Here is a 19,037-nt window from a genome sequence, read left to right on the forward strand (position 1 = left end):
TCTCGTGGTGTGAAGCCTTGGAAAATGGAGGTCACCTGCCCATGACTACCCAGGTGGGCCTGCCTTGAAAGCTGGGACTTTCTGCAGAAACATCACTTGGGTGTCAAAATGACTGAGGTTTTCCTAGGGATCTGGGGACAGAGAGGGTGCTCCTCTTTCTGGGATCCCAACAGGAATTGACGGGGCCCAAGTCCACCCAGACTGGTCGCCCAAGTTCTGCCTCCCAAATCTGGTAGCTGACTCCTCCAGTTGTCCAGAGGTTTAACAATCACTCCTCAGGGACAGATCTGACAATGTGCCTTTAATTGCAGTTTTTCTAAAAGTATCTCCTTTCCCAATTGAAATAAAAAGGATGAGGCATGAAGACTGGCTCTACTTGCTGAATGGGGTGGCGAGCTCGGTGCTGGGATCCGGGCCTCCCTGTACTTCCCCGGGCAGTCACAGCTGATGGTGGGGTGGCTCTCTCTGCAGGACTTTCCCAGCCCTGATCCCTTTGGATTCACGGGGCCTCTGTGTTCCTTCAGTGGGCAGCTGCCCAGGGTGCAGCCCTTCAAGTAGACATAATGCCGCTCTTCTCACTCTTGACTTTGAGGAACTCAGCCATGCTGGAGAAATACTTCTGGTTGGCCTCAGCCACCTTCTTCTCGGCTGCTTGTGGGTTCACAATCTCCAGGCCCTGGGTAGGAGGGAAGACAACCTGGCTCTTGACAATGCCCCCACCCGTGTGAGCGGGTACAGCAACAGAGGCCTGGGGAGGGGAAGGGGCTCTCCCGACTCCAGTAGGTGGGCCAATGTGTACCTGGAGCGGGGTGAAGGCCACACTGGAGGCAGTCCCTGAGGAGCGGTCTCGGATGGTGGACTTCCCGCCATACACCACACTCTGCTTCTGCAGGGTCCGCTGTCGGGGGGAGGGGAGATCCCGCTGAGACTGGGCTGTTCTACTCTAGTCCGCCTCACTCCACCCACCCGGGCCTGGCCATACCTGCAGCGTCTTGGAGATCCTGGCTTTGGTGGCCTCATTCACTTGTGTCTGCCGCACACGCCCACTGCCCGACTTGCCCAGGTGACCCAGGCTGAAGCCCAGATCCTCCTGGTAGGCATCTTCCTCAATCTGGGGAGGGGAAGATATCCTGGAGTTAGTCACCCTCCTCAATCAGCTATAAGTCCAGCTGTCCACCCACTCAGCCAGTCCCACGGGTACCTGTTCAGGCACCTACTGGGCCCCAAGTGCAATGAGCCTTGCTGAGGCCCCAGGTGACACTGGGGGCCTGTGAGGAGTTGGATCCTGTTACTGCTCCCCAAGTTGACAGGTGAGAGAGGCTGTGTATGTGTGGTGTGTATGTAGGTCTCTGTGTCTCTGTATGTGTGTGTGGTGTCAAGAACCAGAACAGGTTTCACCAATGAAATGGCACTTGAGCTGGTACATGTGGGACCAGGAGGAAGACGTTGGGATAATGAAACTGGCAGGGGCGAGGTACACAGTCTGTCAGGCAGGGTATGGGGAGGGAGCTGGAGGGGTGAGTTCGCTAGGCCTGCGGTACCTGGACAAGGGCTTGGGTTGATGGGGAGCCGCAGAGCGAGTGGGCCAGCGCTGAGGGTTATGTAGGTCTCTTTGGGGCTGGGTGGACAAGGAGGGGAGACTGGAGCTGGGGGACCAGGGAGGAGGCTGGGGGGTGGTGCCCAGATCTTGGGGTGGGGGGACTGGGGCCATAGGATAGAGAAGGAGGAATATAGAAGGAGGCAGGTCAGAGGGGCGGGAACCCCAGGGTCCCATGGTGACAGTCGTTCGGGGCCCAACCTCTCCAAAGCTCATGCGGTTGGCCTGCTTCCGTATCTCTGTCAGCCCCAGCCGCTCCTTCATCTTGCGGTACCTGGGGATGGGGACACGCGGGAGTTAGCCTGGATGGCAGAGCCTTCTCCCTCTGACCCACCCCTCCTGCCCAACCAGTCTCCCAGGGCCTCACCTGCGGCCACCTCGCTTCTTGCGTTGCCCATCAAGGGGCGCAGGCAATGGCTTCACCTGCTTCACGGGTGGCGGCTCTTGCCACTTGTCAAACTTGCGTTCAATCTCGTCCTTGAGTTCATAACCCACCTGAAAGGGGTACAGGAGGGGCTGCAGCTGCTCCGGCTTCCCAGTCCTTCTGACCAACCGGAGCCCACCCCGGGGCCTGCCCTGTACTAGCAGCCCTGAGAACCTCACCACTGCTGGCTCTGGAGGTTAGGCTTCCCCATGACCCCTGACTCCCAGGCTCTGTTCTGAGTGCTGGTGGAAAACTGTCTCTCAAACACTTGAGTCACAACAGCTTCTCTAATGCAGACGCCTGACCACCCCACCTCCCACCTGCGGTCTCCCAGGTCAGCAAGTGGGGGTACCAAGAGTTGGTCACCTCTACTCTGCTGTTCCTCACGGCACAAATCCCCTGGGGCCCTTCTTCAGGAAAGACCCCTTTGGCCCCCTCTCAGCATGTCCACTAACTGCTGAGCCCCCCAGGTGCACAGACCCAGGTCTGCCTGAGCACCAGGGCCTGCATGCTGCCCGCCTCTCCCCCTCAGTGCCCACTCGCCAGCTCACTTCATTCAGGTGTCTGTGAGCCCCTCATCTCCTCAGAAGAGCCCTCCAAGGCCAACCACTCTCATTGTCCAGTGCCCTTTACTTTCCTTCCTAGCGTTTACTCAGCACCACTGGATGCACCAGGTTTACCTGCTACTATAAATTTAAGCTACTAAATTTGCAGTCATTTGTTAGAGCAGCACCAATGGGAAATGGATCCACCAGCAGAGGGTAAGCTGATTTTGGTGGGGACCACAGACAGACATGCCCACCTCTGCCCTGTTAGGACAGAGCTCATGTGTGTTAGGTCCCGACACTGGCTTTCACGTGAGGGACCACTGACCCACACAGACAGATGCCTGCCCGTCCCTCACCTTCCCCTCCGTGCTCTCATGGAAACTGTCCACGCGGGCTGCCAGCGTGCACTTGGCAGCCACCAGACGAGCTGCTTTCCGCCGGAGATCCTGGAAAGAATGGAAAGCAGAGGCCGAGTCAAGGTGACAAGTCAATGAGATTGCTGTTTCCAAAGCTCCAGCTACCTCCAGCTCAGTTTTGGCCTGGCAGCATTTCACCCTTTGCCACATGTTGCTGCAACAACGTAGGGTGGTAACAAATAAAAAATGTAGGGTAGTAACAAACTGTCATCCTCCACGTTTCCTTTTAACCTGTTTTTAAAGAACTTACTCCTATTTGCATAGACAAATGTACAAATGAAAAGTAATCAAATACCAAAAAAAAAAAAAAAAGATTATGATTAAAATAGAAAACCTGCATTGTATCACTAAAAATCATGTTAGGTGTCATGAAAGGAAGGTAGCCTGTGTTCTGGGAAACATCAAGGCAGTATGTGTAAAACCCATAGCCAAGAGTGTCAATTAATAATCATAAAAATACTAAAATTATCAGAAGCTATGTGTAGTGAAGGGGTAGCCTGGCCCTGAGGGGTTTGGCCTTGGCAGGAAAGGAATCTTGTGACTGGGAGGCGGGGAGTGCGGGGGGCGGGTCTCTGGGTTATGGGGTGTCAGTCAACCTAGAGACGGAGCACAGCTACCCTATGTCACTGAGCCTCAATCACCACTATGAACACCAAGGCCCGCTGGGCTCCTGGCTGGTGATTTTGCATGCACTGCTGCACAATGAGGTCGGCATTCACGGGTCTGGCCCCTCACTTTTCTTGCACTGGCTGCCAATCTCCTGTCCTCTTGCTGTGATAAATGTGACCCCAAGTGGATCAGCTCTAGTAAGTTCTGTGAGTCCTTCTAGTGAGTAGCTGAACTGGAGGGTAGTTTTGGGGACCCTTGGACCCACAAGCTAAAGCTTCTGTCGCTTATCAGACGCGAGGCCTAACCTAGGTGAGTCTTTCATCACAGCTGGAGGTGGAGTCTATTCTCCCCTTGTTATGGATGGAGAGGTGGAGACACAGAGCTCAAGCCTCCCACCCAAGGTCATCCTATTGGCAAGTTGCATAGCAGGAATCCTAACCACAGTGCATTGGCTCCAGTGTCCCTGTATTCACACCCCCTGCAACCCTGTCCTCCAGGCTCCTGACCAGTCGTCAGCTGTCATTCATAGGAAATGCAGGGGGCTTGCTCAGGCTTTGCAGGCAGTGGGCTAATTCACTCACTGGGGGCAGGGACTGCACGATGTCACTGTGGTAGATGTAGCCGGTGTGGGGCAGCACGGAGGTGGACGAGAAACCAGACAGTGTCTTGCGTTGGGCCCCCAGCAGCATGATGTTGCAGGCAGGCATCTTGGAGAGGTTGGTTAGGCCACCGGCGACCCCTGTGGTGGAAGGGAAGGAGTGGGTGATGTTAGAAGAAGCAGGGGCAGTTGGGGGGGGGGGGGCGCGGGGTTTACTGTGTGCTGTGTCTTTCATGAGTTGCTGGTTGGAGAGGTTGGCCTAGTCAAAGAGGACCTGTCTCATTTTAGAGGGGAATTCTGAAGAGGCTCAGAGAGGTCAAGCAATTGGCCTGAGTGTGCACAGCAAGTAAGCAGCCCAATAGGAACCTGTGGTTTCATGAGTCTGTGAAGCCACATAGCCCTGTCCTGGGGAGCATACCAATCCCAGGGCCCAGGTGTCCAGCTCTAGGGGTTTCCACGAGCTCATCTGCAGGCATGGGGAGGGGAGAGGACACTGAGGAAATACTTCCACCTAGACGTGTTTCCAAGGACTTGGAAAAGTGTCTCATCAAACAAATACATCCTCGAAACAAGACCCCAGCAGGTGTGGTGACCTGTGCAGAAGCAGAACCACCTCAAAGACATTCATCACAATGCCCAGAACCTGTAGCTTTGGTGCTCTGAATGGCTAAAGGGACTGGGCAGACAGAGTGAAGGCCCTGGAGATGGAAAGATTCCCTGGGGCGTGTGGGCTCCACGTAACCACAGGATCCTTAGAAGTGGAAGAGAAAGGTGGAGCCAGGGTCAGAGTGGAGACCTCAAAGATGGACTGTGGGTGTGTGTGGGGTGGGGGGGGAGGAGCATGAGCCAGGGGACGCAGGTGCCTCTGGAAGCTGGAAAGGCAGGGACATGGACCCTCCCCGGGCCCCCAGAGGAGCACAGTCCTGCCCACACCTGGTCAGCCCAGCGAGGCCCACGGGAGCCCCAATCTCCAGAACCTTGAAGTGACAAATCGTGTTGTTTAAGCCACTTGGTTTGTTGTCATTTATTGCTGCTGCCATAGGAAACAACTGGGGCAGGTAAAGTCTCCTAAAGTCTCCTAACTGTGAGGTCAGTGAAAGGAAAGCAGGATCCACATTGAGTATATCCTGCCTGCAACCACTGCTTCCTTCTACTCACAACTCTGCACATACATGCCCCTAAGGTGGCTCCTAAGGCCTCAACTGTGGCCCCCAAACATCGTATGTTGGCATCCTCATCCCCCAGGACTTCAGAGTGGGACTGTATCTGGAGATGGGGCCTTTAAATGGGTGATTAAGGTAATCATAAGATGAGTCCTGGTCCAATATGACTGGTGTCCTTGTATGAGATTAGGACAGAAACACGCAAAAGGATGACTGCATGAAGACGCAGGGCAGGGATGGCCATCTACAACACAAGGATAGAGGCCCCAGGACAAACCAGCCCTGGTGATGCCTTCAGGTTGGGGAGATAATAAATCTTAGTTGTTGAGGCCACCACATCTGTGGCACTGTGTCAGTAGCCTGAGCGGACTCACACAGCTGCCTACCAAATTCCCCTCCAAGTGCTTCTCAGGGGAAGGTGCCAGGAACCCGAGAGGGTGGGCACTCTGAGTCAGCAGAGAGCTCCAGGGAAGGGACCCACCCTTCAGTCTTGACACACTGCCAAGACCAGCATCCCCATTTTATGGAGAACACTGAGGCCCTCCTGCCTGGCCCCAGGGCTCACCCATGATCTTGGCAGCTGTGGACGCCCCGATGATGATGGAAAGGTTGGGCGCAATGAAGGACATGCGAGACTCCACATACTCATAGATACGGTGCTTAGAGGCATTCAGCTCCAGCGCCATGTCGCAGGCCTCCTCCAGCCGCTCCAGCTCTTCCTCTGACAGCTGCTGCCTGCAAGGGAAGGGGCAAAGTGGCTAGGATGGACCCTAGCCCCACACTGGTTTCCCAACTGCCTGGTGTGGGACCCCTGTCCTCCCAGCTGTGTGCACACACACGCACGTACATGTGTGCAGCTTGAGGACAATTACCCCTCGGCAGTGACAAGGTGGGGGCCCATTTGTCTGGCTAAAGAGCTCAGTCACTGCCTGAGGCTGAGTAGCCACCCACTCCAGGAAGCCACCAGACCCCTTCTGGGTAGGCACCCCTCCTGTGTGACCCCAATACTAGCTCTTTGGCCTTTGACGTGTGGGAGCACCTTGGTCCACCCAGACAAGATTGCTGAGAGGGCACTCGTCTTTGCTAGTTCTGTAACATATCCTCAGGGCAGTGCCCAGTCCTCTGTCACAATTGTTCAACGAACAGGATGACAATCCATGGGAGGTCTCCATCCCACAGAACTCTACTGGGGTTTTAAAGATGGTTCCTTCCCTCAGGCACAGCACATAAAATGAGGGAGCCAAGACAAAGTCCCTGCCTTCACTCATGATGATGGGCTCACCTCTGCCTCACCCCCCAAGACTATAAGCTCCCTCAGGGGGAGGCTGGCTCTTCACTGATAGGGGACCCCACAGCTCAGCTCAGTGCCTGGCTTGCAGGAGCCACCAGTTGACACATGAAGAACTGAAATGAACTGTTCTCTGGAGACTGACACCTGTGCCACTGGGACCCCAAGATCATCATCTGCTGTTAGCTAGGGCTGAGGCTGGCCAGAGGGCCTTCTCCTCACTGGGTACGTACCCCTGGGTGGTGGAGGCGGTGACGCTGACAACCATGATGGTGGCATTAGTCAGGATCTGCTGCAGATTCTCATTGTTCTTGCACTTGTCCAGGCTGTTACCCAGCTCCTGGGGGTGACAAGGCAGTGATGGGGAGGCATGGAGCCTCAAGAAGGTTCTAGACCTCTCTGCTCCTGCGCTGACTCAGGTCCCTTCTGGGGATGCTGGGAAAGTTGGAGTCTATATGCAGGATGCTCCTGCCCTACCAGCTCCGAGAACAACACTGCCCAAGTGTCAGCACTGCCGCCCTGCGCTGCCTGACCCAGAAAGACCAGAGCGACTGGCCACCGGGAGGACCCAATGCCTCGTCAATGTGGAGCACATCTGGCCCCACAGCTCCCCATGTGGATGTCCTGCCGCTGTCCTCACCTTCTCCCGGACAAGTGGGAGCCTCCTCGCTGGTGTCCCTCACTTGTATCTGACCCTCCCCTGGGTCAGAGGTCAGATGTGACCTGATCCTTCAACTTCACCTCCCCACTTGGAGTCTTGGCACTTATTGCTTCTTCCCCAAACCTCTGCCCAGCCACCCCTCTGCCAGTTGTCAGGTCTTGAATCAAACTGCACCTGCTCTGACCACAGCTGGGAAAGTGCTGGCTGGGGTGGGGGCAGTGAGGCACCCCTAAGCTCCCCACTCCAGGGAAGGAGAGGGAGGATGTCCTTTCCAAGCTCTATCTCTCCCACACTAGGCAGCTGGGACACTGGTGACCCCTCTCAGCATCTCCGGACCAAGGGACAGGGAGGCAATTGGGGCCTCTAAGGTCACTCCCCCCAGTTTGCTTATCCGCTTCCTGTTCCCTCCCATCTCAGGCCACAGGTTGAGTTCGGGGAGCCTTTCCATTAGATGGGGTCCAAGAGCCGGCCCTGCCTCCCCTTCTCACGTGGGGTCGAAGAGCCTCAATCCCCCGAGCCCCACTCCCCCACTCACTTTGACCGTGCGGATGTAATCCAGAGCATTGGGGACCAGTGACTCCAGTTCAGGAAACCGCTTTGAGTATTTATCTCGGATAAACTTATGGATGATGTCTGAGGTAGACAGGGATGGGAGGTGTCTGATGAGGGGACAGGCAGACTCTGCTGGCTGTCCCCCACCTCCAGTTCCCCTTCTTCTAGGCAAACCCGAGATTTAGCTGGCCACGCAGACATCCAGCACAAAGGCTCCTTTCCTGGCTCCCTCACAAGTTAGTTCTGGTCTACAAGTGACATGTGCGACTTCCAGGTCACCCCCTTAAAGAACTGTGCCCTCTTCTCTCCTGTTTTGCTGGTGGGAATGATGGCTAGAGGTAGGCAGTCACCTGGTGGCAGATCAACAAGATAGAAAGTCTGGCCACCAGAGGCTGCTACTCCAGGAGACCAGCCTGAACTGTTCGTGTGGAAGAGTGAAATACAGGTCCTTGTTATTTAAGCCACTGTCACAGCAGCTGAATCTGGAATCAGGCTAACAGAAGGGAATTGGGGGCAGGACTCTGGGAAAGGCCAGCAGGGAGGGTGGCTGGGGATGCTGCCTGTCCCTTACCCAGGGACACCAGGTAGGGTCACCTCTGCCTGCTCTTCCATACTCACTCAGCTCGTTCTCGATCTCCACAGTCAGGTTGTTGGCATCCACGATGACCCGGTACTCGGGGGCTGCTTCCACCGGTCCCATCACTGTGAAGGTTGGAAACAGCCTGGTGGGTGTGTGTCCCAGCAGCCACACCTCCCGGCCCCTCAGTTGGGGAAACCACAGATGTGGCTGGAGGGGAGCAGGAAGGGTTCAAAAGTCAACCAGGGGAGAATGTGTGTCTCTGTACACCTCCTGTCTCTCCCCCAGACAAGTCTAGACTCAACCCCATCTCACCCTAGAACTAAACCCTCCTGGGGATCCCCATGCCCCTGGGGCTGAAAGCTAAACTCCCCAGGCTGATATCTGAGGCCCTGCAAGGACAAGGACCATGTCTGTTTCCTGTGGCTGCATCCCCAGTGCACAGAGCAGCACTCAATAGACATCTGCAACACCTGCCAACTCGCCATCACTGATTCCGAGGTCTGGCCTCTCTCCTCCCAGACCATCTCATCAGACTCTAGCCACAGGGATTGATTACAGGGCACTGACTCTTGGGCTGCTTCACTTCTCTGTGCTAGCGTACATGCTGTTCCTTCTCCTGGTACGTCCCTGCTCCACACCTGTTTCTGGAGAACTCTCACCAGGCTCTAATAGCAGTAATAACGTTAATGATGACAATAGTGTCGAGAACAGCAATCACAGCAGCTGACACCGTTCTAACTTAATTGATCCACACCACCCAGGAAGGTAGATGTTAAATTAAGAGATGGAGAGACACGGTCTGATGTCACATAGCCAGCAGATGACAGGCCTGACATCTGACCCCAGAGCTGGTGCCCTCAAACCTGACGCTCAAACACCTTTTTGTCTTTAAGACTCAGGAAGCGCCCAAGGAGCCTCCCCTCGCCCTTCGGCACTTCTGCCACATCTGTTAGACATGATCGCTGCCTGCCTTTGAGACGTTTTGTCTGCCTCCCACCAGACACCAGTGTGATGGGGGCTGACTTTATCCCTGAGCTTGGCCCGACATCAGGAACAACATTTTCATGGCTCCCCATAGCTCTCTGGATCAAGAAGCTCCCAGTCTGGCATTTGAAACCCCACAGGGATCTGGCAGCTTCTTCAGCCTCCCCTGTCCCTCTGCCATGCCCAAGGCTCTGCACACGGCCCCCACTATTGGCCTGGCATGCACATTCATGCTTCAAGGTCCAATCCAGGTATTAGTTCTCTGATCCCTGGGACAAGGCCACCTGCCCCTCTTGCAGCTCCAGAGTATTCCCATCGCAGTCCCTCCCAGCAGGCACAACCTGCCAATAGCTGTCAGGCACCGGCTTGTCTGCTCACCCCAAGGACCTCAGAAAAACCTCACAGAAAGGAAGGGAAGAGTGAGTCTCCCTTAGACTCTGCTCGAACTATACCTCCCCAGTGCCCGACAACCTCCTGCGGCTTCCCGCTGCCACCAAATTCCATGAAGGCCTCCAACAAGAAGATGGGGGTATACAGGTCAGCCTCTGCAAGCAGGTCTGAGAGTTGAGAGATACTCCATACTCCCCAAAGTTGGTAATGATGCTTTAATGGCCATGTATGTTTATGGTAACTCCCCATTTACCTAATGGCACCATCTTCTAGTCACAGGAGCAGCAACTCTCCTTCTAAGATAAACTTAAGGGAATAGTACATTAACTTAAAGAAAACATGAGATAAATAAGACAAGTGGTTTATAGATGAGGCAAAGCCCCTGTAACTGGTCATGTGACCCACTTAAGTTTGGGAACCCTAGAGAGGAGGGCCAGGCACATCCTCAACACAGAGTGAGAACAAAGGCCTGACGGCTGTATGATGCAGGATCTTTGTAGGGAAGAAGGGGGCTAGGTTGGGATGGAAGAGAACAGAGCTCTGGAAAAGGCTGAGATAGAGGTGGACCCAACTTTCAAAGCCAGAAGCAGCAAAAGGGAGCCCAGTCGGGTGGGTGAGGGTGAGTGGGGAAAGGCACCTTCTGAGGCTTTAGCTTGCTTGCTGATATACTCCTCAATCTTCATCATGATTTCAGCGAACTGTTGGGCAGGAGATGAGAGTCACAATCCAGGACTGTGCGAGCAGACCCACTATCTTGCCCTCCTGGGAGCGTTCATTCACTGCCCACTCACCATCTTGCTGTCCCACAACTTGGCAATGCTCTTGACCGAGTCCCCGGAAAGATCCAGCTGTGTTTCCTCCTGCACATCCTCTATGGCCGGCTCCTCTTCTTCCTCCCCATAGCTTCCTCCCTCCTCCTCTTCTGCTGCCTCCTCGAGATCAGCCAGGAGCTCATCTGCCAGAGACATCCCGAGGCCTATGGGGAGAGCAGGGTCCCCTTATCACCGAGAGGGCCCCTCCTCCCCAGAAAGCCCTGGTCCTTCCTCCTCAACTCCACTAGCATGCAGTCCCCACAAGGACAGCTGTTTTCATTTCTATTGTTCGCCAGTTTCTAACTGTGCCGGGCATGTAGTAGGTGCTCAATACCTACTGCACTAACCTACGAACAAACCTCCGAGAACCCAGATGACTGCCAGCTGTTAACTCACACCACCTATCCTCTCATACTCATTTCCCTGGACAAGACAGAGCACACACCACATGCCACCACCTCATCAAGGCTTAAAATACACAACTCTCCTTGATTAGATGCAACCTCTCATTTTTTCCCCCTGTAAGAGCCTCTCTCACTTCCAATTCTTGGCCCCAAATGGGTGACAGAGTTCCTATATACTGGTCTCCTCAACCACCAGGGCCTCATATTCTCTCCCTGCTCTGGCCAATCTATCCCAGCTGCTATACCAACGTATTTTCTGAGACTCCCAAGAAGAGAGAAAAATTGGGAAGTGCTACTTACTCTACATAAGCAGTCCCCAACCTTTTTGGGGCCAGGGACCTATGCTCCTTTGAGAATCTAATGCCTGATGATCTCAGGTGGAGGTGAGGTGCTGATGCTAGTGCTGGGGAGTGGCTGCAGATACAGATGAAGCTGAGCTTGCTTGCCCACTGCTCATCTGCTGTGCAGCCTGGTTCCTAGCAAGCCACAGACCAGTACTGGTCTATGGCCCAGGGGTTAAGAACTCCTGCTTTACATGGTACAATCCCCACCAGTCTGTCCTCCCCATGGCCTTTTTTTTTTTTTTTTTTTTTTTTTTTAAACAGACAACCTTTCCTTATCCCTGTCCTTTTCTTCTCTCCATAAATCAAACCCCTTTCCTCGGTCCCTCCCTTTCTGCACTGCCCAACTAAAGTATAAAAACAAAGACTGCAAACTTCAAAGGCTGAGTGGATGACTTGAGTGAAGCAGGCTGGGGCTTGGGCAATAGGAAAGAGTGGAACCTGGGGAATCAGAGAACTCATGTCCCATCTACAGGCGAACTGCTTGACATCAGACACGCCTTGCCAGTGGGAATGGGGGGCTCCATATTGCTAGGTTTTCTAGAATTTTTTCAAAAGAAGTAAGAAATTCAGAATATTTTTGTGGAACTTTTCAGTTTGAAGTTTCTTTTTACTACTTAAATGGATAATTTAAATCAAAAACAAACCACCATGGCACAGGCCAAACCAAACAAATTACAAGACGGGTTTGGCCCTTGAGTTGCCAGTTTAAGACCCCTGAATGTCCAGCTGTCTCTATTATGAGATCAGTCTCCCCTCATATATTCTTCTCTTCCTAAGACAGAATGTCTGTCCCCTTTATACTCACTTCTCCTAAAAAGACATAGCTTTTCCTTGTAAATGCCCTTGTATAACCTCACATAAGCTTTTCTCCAAAACTCCCCTCACTCACTTCCTCTCAGAAAAATTTTCTTTATAGAAAACCCTCTCCCCATATATGACTCAAGTGTTTCTTCATATTCTTTTTTCTCCCACTAAACTGTAAGCATATCTAAGACCACATCTGTCTGTTCACTGCTATATCCCCACTGTCAAGCCAAATGTCCAGCATACAGGAGGCATTCAAGAAATATGTGGTAAATGATTGAACAATTTAATCTAATCTTTATATCCACCGCATTATGCTCTCCTTTCTCCAGGTCTGAATATATTCATTTCTCATCCCCCTTCATCCCTCTGGCAGGGGCATAAACATTATTTTTCTGACCCGATCCCGCTGTTATACATCTATGAGCCCCTTAGTTGGCCTCAACACTTAAGAGTCTCTAAATTTCTAACAAATTGTTGAATGCCCATCTTCTTCATTGAGCCAAAATTTCTGTGAGAAGAGGGACTGTGCCTGTTTTGTTCACTGCTCAATAGTCCCACGCAGCACCTGGTACAGAGGAGGTACAAAGACCTCGCTTCATTCCAGCCAACTTCTGCCACTATCCCTCTTGCCTACGAGTTCTCCTCACATTTTCTGAGCTTACCAAATTCTTCCCCTCACTTCTTACTGGCCAGCCCCTCTTCAGCCTTCAGTTCTCATCTTATATTCAAGTTCCCTGGCCCACACACCCCACTCTTGGTGACATACCCTGCCCGCTCTGTAGGTACCCTACGGCGCTTCACACACTTGTTATTATTTAAGGAATTAGTTGAGGCTGCCCAAGCAAAGCGTTCTAAGAGGGCGGGAAACATTTGTGCTTTTGCCTATCCCCAGAGCGCTAACACTGTACGAACATATGTGACCTTTGGGTCATAAATCTAGTAATGTCGCATCACACACGTCCACCCCTAGGCACAGGAATCCGCCGCCCCACCTCCACCAGCCGCGCTCCTCTCGTCTCCATCTCACTCACCGCTTCCCTTCTCGCACAAAGACTTCTAGGAAATCAACTTCCAACAGCAGGCGACGCTCACTGATGACGTCGCACCTTTGAGCCGCTGCGGAGGCAAAGCTACGCTCTGAATGGTCCCCGCCCCAGGTCCTTCCGGACCGTGTTTAGAACAACAACTTTATTAGCACCCGCCGTGGGAGGAGAAGGGGTGAGCCTCGGGGAGAGGGGGCTCCTCTGGCCCTTGGCGGCTGAGCCTGCGAAACGGCGACTCGCCATAGTCGAACGACAGGGTGTCGTAGCAGCGGAGTCCCGGATGCTTGGTCGTGAAGCCTGATGGGACGGGTAGTTTCGCACACGACTTAACCTAGAGGTTTGCGAAGTTGGAAGTTCCCAGGCCGGGGCGTCGGGAGTCGGAAAGAGATGGAGCTGGAGCAGAGAGAGGGGTAAGAGGTTTGGGGGAAGATTATCAATCCCAAAAGACATTGCAGTTGCATAACGTGTAACCGTCCGCGCTTTACCCTGAGGGCTGATGGGGATTGTAGTTCATGCAACTGCTTTGACTTAGAACTGTTTTAGGGACTGGGGTCTGTACTCGAGCATCCTGGAGGAAGAGGCGGGGATCTAGAGTTTCGAGGCTTGGACTCTGGTGTCTCAGTGAAGAGTTGGGGCCTTGAACTTACCTGGATACTCGGGAAGGAAGAGTCTGGGGACCTGGTCCCCTGGGTCTGAGGGAGGAGGGCCTGGGGACCGGGCGTTCAAGGTACCTGAGCACCCCGACTCTACAGGACCATGGCAGCCGTGGGCTTTGAAGAGTTCTCAGCGCCGCCAGGCTCGGAGCTGGCGCTGCCTCCACTGTTCGGTGGTCACATCCTGGAGAGCGAGCTTGAGACAGAAGTGGAGTTCGTGTCTGGGGGTCTGGGAGGCTCGGGGCTCCGAGAGCGAGATGAAGAGGAAGAGGCAGCTCGGGGCCGCCGGCGGCGCCAGCGCGAACTAAATCGCAGGAAATACCAGGCGCTAGGTCGGCGCTGCCGGGAGATCGAGCAGGTAGGTGAGTGCGGATTCCCGTTTCGGGGTCCTCTGGCCATAATTACTTCCCCCCTCCCAGTTTCTGCCTGTCCAGATGCCCAGCGTTTTTTGCCTCGCCGAATGCATCATTCATTCATTCTTCATTGATTTCGCACTTGTTATGAGGCGAGGCAGAGCTGTGTTCTCTAGGAACTTCCCTGCCCGCCCAGATCAGCTCGCTGTTGCCTCCCAGGCTCCTGTCCTGCTCCTCACCCAGCACAAATCAGAGCTCACGTTCTTCAGGTCTCTTGTACCTGACACCAGTCACTTCTCACTCCTGTCCATTTTGCCTCTTGTATCTTCCTGGATCCTTCTCCTGTCTATCCCCATAGCCTCTGCCCCAGACTCAGGTTCTCTTGGCTGAATCACTGCACTAGCTTCCTTGATGAGCAGTAGGTAGGGCTGAAATCGTCAAACGCCACTAACGCCAGCACGTGAAATTTGGATTTCTTTTGCAGTGAGAGGGAACTAATGAAAGGTTTCAAACAAAAGGTACCAAGGCCAGGTCTGTATGGTTGGAAGACTCTGAATTTGGTTGTATTCATTTGTAGGGCTGCTGTAAGCAAGCACCACAAACTGAGTGGCTAAGTAACAGATGTGTACTGCCAACCAGAGGCTGGACAGAGGTCCGGTGACCACAGAGTTGGGCTTTCTGAGGGTGCAAGGGGAAGAATCTGCTGTGTGCCTCCTAGTTTCTGGCAGTTTTCTGGCGGTCTTTGGTGTTCTGTGTCTCTCATTTCCCCTTTTATAAGGACACCTGTCATTGGATTAGGGTCCACTAATGACCTCATTTAACTCGTTCACCTCTGTGAAGACCCTATGTCTGAATAAGGTCACATTCTGAGGTCCTGGGAGTTAGGACTCCAACACACCTCTTTTGGGGGACAGCATCAATGCATCACAATGGTCTTGGGGGTTCTGGAAGGGGGATACTAGTGGTCCAGGTAGGAGAGAATGCAGCCTGAGCTGGGGCAGGAGTCAAGGAGATGGAGAGGAAGGGTGAGTTAGAGACTGAGGAAGTGATGTCTTCGTGGTCAGGCTGACGGAAGGGAAAGTGCATGCAGACTCGCAGCAGCACAGGGCTTTACTCAGGACAAGAGGAGTATGATTGGATGGTATATGTTGGAGAGGCCTGGGGGTAATGGCCTTGATGCTAGGCTGTGGGAGGTGGGGGCCATGGAGGTGCTTGGAGCAGGGCTGGCTCCAGTTATTCTAGTCCTGAGCCTCCACGCACCCTGTGGTCAGCAATTCAAGTCCCCCGTCTTCCAGATGTGCCCTGCAGGAATAGGGACAGCTACCAGGATGTCCACAGCAGTGCTACTTGTAACTTAGTTTTATGCATATGTATATGTGTCGGTATGGATGGATGTAAAATAGATGACGTGGCGGTCATTCAGAACTAATACTATTTAAGCCAGACACTGGCTCCTTTTCACCAGATGGTCTTGCCTCCAGCCCTCCATCAGCTCCCCCATCCCCCTGACCACTCCTCTCTTCTCTCCTCACCCTTCTCCTCTCTGCTCCCCTCCTCATCCTGTGTCTTGACTTCTCATGTGAATCCTTCCCTCTACCCACATTAAGAGTATTTCATACCTGGCATTCTGTGTTCATGGGGTTTTTAATGCAAAGGTGGTGCCATTAGGTGACTACTCACCTATGGGCACTGAATGCCAGGCCTGCTGAGGGGCTGCCCTGCCTAGACAGGACATCTCTTCCAGCCCTGCCTCTCCACCTATTGAACAGGTAGATGTGGGGCCCAAAGGGGCTCAATCATTTGCTGAAAGGAGCTGGCATCTGAGCCTGTGCTCTTATCCCACCTCCCCCAGGAAAGAGCTTCTGTTAACTGTTCTAATCTTACACATGTAGACACCAAGGGTCAGAGAGATTAAGTAACTTGCCCAAGCTCACATAGCTGAGCAGCAGCAGAGCCCAGATTTGAACCCAGGCCTTCCTGACCCAGGAGCAGCACCCACTCTCGCCACTGTATTCTATTTGGTTTTGTCACATCCCTCTCCCTCCGTGTCCAGGCGGGGGCCTTGGAAACTGTGCAGTGGCTGTTCCCCGAGCCTGGAATCCTTTCCTTCTGGCCCAGCACTTATTTGTCTCCTTGTCATCATTCAGGTCTTGGCTCACTCTTCTTTTCTGACGCCCTCACTAGCGCCTCCTTCCCTAGTCTCCAGCACACTACTCTGCTATCTTGGTATCTTCCAACACTAACACTATGTGAAGTCATTTATTCTGCAAATATTTACAGAGGATCCACCCCATCAGCCTCTGCCAGAAGCTCTGGCAGAAATCCTCATCTTTTGGCACTTGTGTTCTGGTGGGTGAGTGAGCACACTCAGTACCAGGATGGGATGTATGGCAATGGTGAAGGTCGTGAGGAAAATGGAGCTGAAGGTGGATGGCAGGCGGGATTCTGGAGTGGGAGTGTCAAATTTAGTGGGCGGTCTGGGGGGGACGAGCAGGGTCCAGCTGGCCTGTGCTCTCCCACCCCCTGCAGGTGAACGAGCGAGTCCTGAACAGGCTGCACCAGGTACAGAGGATAACGCGGAGACTCCAGCAGGAGCGGAGGTAACCCCTTGCATGCCTGCGTGCCTCTCCATTTCTCCACTACCTTCCCCATCTGGGGCCAGAAGGAAACAAGGTTGGAGAGGTTGGGGCGGGGGCGGGGAGGGGTTGTGTGGTGTGGTGTGGTGGTGAGGGCCCTGAGGCCAGCAGGGAGGTGCACTCCCTTTGAGTGGAGTGCAGCAAACAGAGCACAAGCCTTGACAAGGCTTAATTTCAAGCACTGTTTCACTGTGCGACTCTGAGCAAGCAAAACCACTTCTCTGAGCCCCCGCTTCCTGTCAACTGAGGGTAACACTAAATTCACACCAATGCCACAAGGTTGCAGAGGGGCAAAGGGAGTGGACAGGGGGTGAGCTCAGCTCAGAGCCTCCCACCTCTGGTAACACAAAAAGGGGTGGGGAGCTCTGGGGCCAGTTGCTGTGTCCCCGTATCAGCAAGAGGGAGAGAATCAGCCCTATGCTGAAGGGCTGGACAGGGAGGCAAACTGTAGGGACAGAAAGGAGGATGGTGGATGCTGGGGGAAGGGAGTGGGGAGCTGTTTGCTGGGGACAGAAGTTCACTTGGGAAAAATTAAGAAAGTTCAAGAGATGGTCGTGATGGTTGCATGACGACGGAAACATACTTAATTCCACTGCAGTGCATGTTTAAAAATGGTTAAGTCAGTAAATATTATGCATCCCTTCTCACAATTTAAAAAAATGATTTTTTTCAAAAGCAAAAAAATGAACAAAATGAAATGTAAGACTGGCCAAGTCACTCCTCTGCTCAAAACCATACTGGGGTCCCATGTGACTCAGTTAATATCTTACAATAGCCAGCCAGGCCCCATATCACATGGCCCATCACGCCAGCCTCATTGTCCTGTAGACCACCACTCACACGCCACCTCAGAGTCTTTGCACTTGCTGTTCCTTCCACTGCCCCCACCATCCTTTTTAAGTTCCAATCAGGTACCATCCATGCTTTTTCCAACCTGTTGTGATTTGCTGGCTCCAGGTAGCATTCAATTGATTAGAACTTAAAAAAAAAAAAGAAACCAAAAAGCTTGGGTTGTATTGTTACTCTCAGGCAGCCTGCCCAGTCGGGTTGTCATCTCCTGTTGACAGAACATGAAACTGAGGTGCAGAGGTGACTTTGTCTTGGCCAGAGTCCTACTGGCTGCTCAGGTCCTTGGCACCAGGTCTTTTAGACCCCAGAGCTCAGCCTTCTGGGTTGAGGACACTTTGGCTTCAGAGGGAGTCAGAAGTGGACTGTCAAGTACCCTTTCCCCAGCCCCCGAGGATATAGGTGTCCCCTGGCAGCTTCTCTCTGGGCTTAGGTTCCTCATGAGAGTGCTGGACTCCTACGGCGATGACTACCGCACCAGCCAGTTCACCATTGTGCTGGAGGTGAGTGTGGGCTTCTGGGGGGCTGAGGGAACCGGGAGTCCAGGATGCAGCCTTTACCTGCATCCTGTCTTCCTGCCAGGATGAGGGCAGCCAGGGCACAGATGCCCCCACCCCAGGCAACACCGAGAATGAGCCTCCAGAGAAAGAAGGGCTGTCCCCACCCAAAAGGACTTCAGCACCCCCAGAACCCAGCAGCCCAGCCCCTGGCGAGGGGCCTAGTGGGCGGAAGAGGCGGCGAGCACCCCGAGAAGGACGGAGAGGAGTCTCACTGACTCCAGAACTGGCCCCTGTGCAGGTGGGAAGCTGGCTTTGCAGGGGGCCAGGCTGGGAAAGCTGGAGACAGGAGGTGACACAGGAGGGGATGGAGGGGGTCAGGGTGGGGCAGGGAAGGAGGAGTTGGAAAAAGCCAGGAAGGCTTGGGTGGAAAGGAAGATGTGGAGAGGTGGCTATGGGGAAAGAGGAAGGAAGGGAGAGGTTTGTGAGGCTGGGGGAAACTGGAGACTACATGGCTCTGGGAACACTGGTACCCTCCGAGGCACACCCAGGAGGCAGTCTAGCCTGAAGAGCAAGAATGTGGGATCCAAGGGCCTCATCTAGATCCCAGGGCCACTCACAGCTTGCTCTTCTCTTCCTAGATTAAGGTCGAGGAAGACTTTGGCTTCGAAACAGATGAGGCCCTGGACTCGAGTTGGGTTTCTCGGGGGCCAGACAAACTGCTGCCCTACCCAACTCTAGCTAGTCCCCCCTTTGATTGACCCCCTCCAATAAACTGACCCCATACTCGCCCTGGCCACTGTCTGCTATTTCCACCTTTCATCACACACAC

At 53.6% G+C, this 19,037-nt stretch overlaps 2 protein-coding genes across 2 annotated transcripts; one reads left to right on the forward strand and one right to left on the reverse strand.

The window, feature by feature from the left end:
* Positions 1 to 280: 280 nt before the first annotated feature.
* Positions 281 to 13,313, reverse strand: PRPF31 (pre-mRNA processing factor 31). Its single transcript, XM_016130876.2, has 14 exons — positions 13,209 to 13,313; positions 10,602 to 10,786; positions 10,448 to 10,508; positions 8,475 to 8,558; positions 7,840 to 7,937; positions 6,877 to 6,983; positions 5,921 to 6,090; positions 4,176 to 4,333; positions 2,926 to 3,015; positions 1,965 to 2,092; positions 1,799 to 1,871; positions 983 to 1,111; positions 800 to 898; positions 281 to 676 (listed from the first exon to the last, which is right to left on the reverse strand). The coding sequence occupies exons 2-14, from the start codon at positions 10,776 to 10,778 to the stop codon at positions 551 to 553; spliced, it is 1,500 nt and encodes a 499-aa protein (XP_015986362.2). The 5' UTR covers positions 10,779 to 10,786; positions 13,209 to 13,313; the 3' UTR covers positions 281 to 550.
* A 71-nt stretch (positions 13,314 to 13,384) lies between these two features.
* Positions 13,385 to 19,000, forward strand: TFPT (TCF3 fusion partner). The gene is made up of 6 exons (XM_016130893.2): positions 13,385 to 13,630; positions 13,973 to 14,231; positions 16,756 to 16,826; positions 18,142 to 18,211; positions 18,291 to 18,506; positions 18,847 to 19,000. Exons 1-6 carry the CDS (start codon positions 13,608 to 13,610, stop codon positions 18,964 to 18,966), a joined length of 759 nt encoding a protein of 252 aa, XP_015986379.1. The 5' UTR covers positions 13,385 to 13,607; the 3' UTR covers positions 18,967 to 19,000.
* Positions 19,001 to 19,037: the final 37 nt, after the last annotated feature.

This window comes from Rousettus aegyptiacus, unplaced genomic scaffold (genome assembly GCF_014176215.1).
Source record: "Rousettus aegyptiacus isolate mRouAeg1 unplaced genomic scaffold, mRouAeg1.p scaffold_m13_p_14, whole genome shotgun sequence".
In the NCBI taxonomy this organism is placed as follows: Eukaryota; Metazoa; Chordata; class Mammalia; order Chiroptera; family Pteropodidae; genus Rousettus; species Rousettus aegyptiacus.

What these genes read in the sequence shown, in the direction of transcription:
- PRPF31 (XM_016130876.2), bottom strand. Translation starts at nt 10,778, where the DNA reads ATGTCTCTGGCAGATGAGCTCCTGGCTGATCTCGAGGAGGCAGCAGAA. An exon ending in AGTTGTGGGACAGCAAGATG is followed by an intron (nt 10,509 to 10,601) that starts GTGAGTGGGCAG and finishes CCTGCCCAACAG; the next exon opens with TTCGCTGAAATCATGATGAA. An exon ending in ACCGCCTCCACCACCCAGGG is followed by an intron (nt 6,091 to 6,876) that starts GTACGTACCCAG and finishes CTTCCCTTGCAG; the next exon opens with GCAGCAGCTGTCAGAGGAAG.
- TFPT (XM_016130893.2), top strand. Translation starts at nt 13,608, where the DNA reads ATGGAGCTGGAGCAGAGAGAGGG. An exon ending in GAGCTGGAGCAGAGAGAGGG is followed by an intron (nt 13,631 to 13,972) that starts GTAAGAGGTTTG and finishes CCGACTCTACAG; the next exon opens with GACCATGGCAGCCGTGGGCT. An exon ending in AGTTCACCATTGTGCTGGAG is followed by an intron (nt 18,212 to 18,290) that starts GTGAGTGTGGGC and finishes TCTTCCTGCCAG; the next exon opens with GATGAGGGCAGCCAGGGCAC.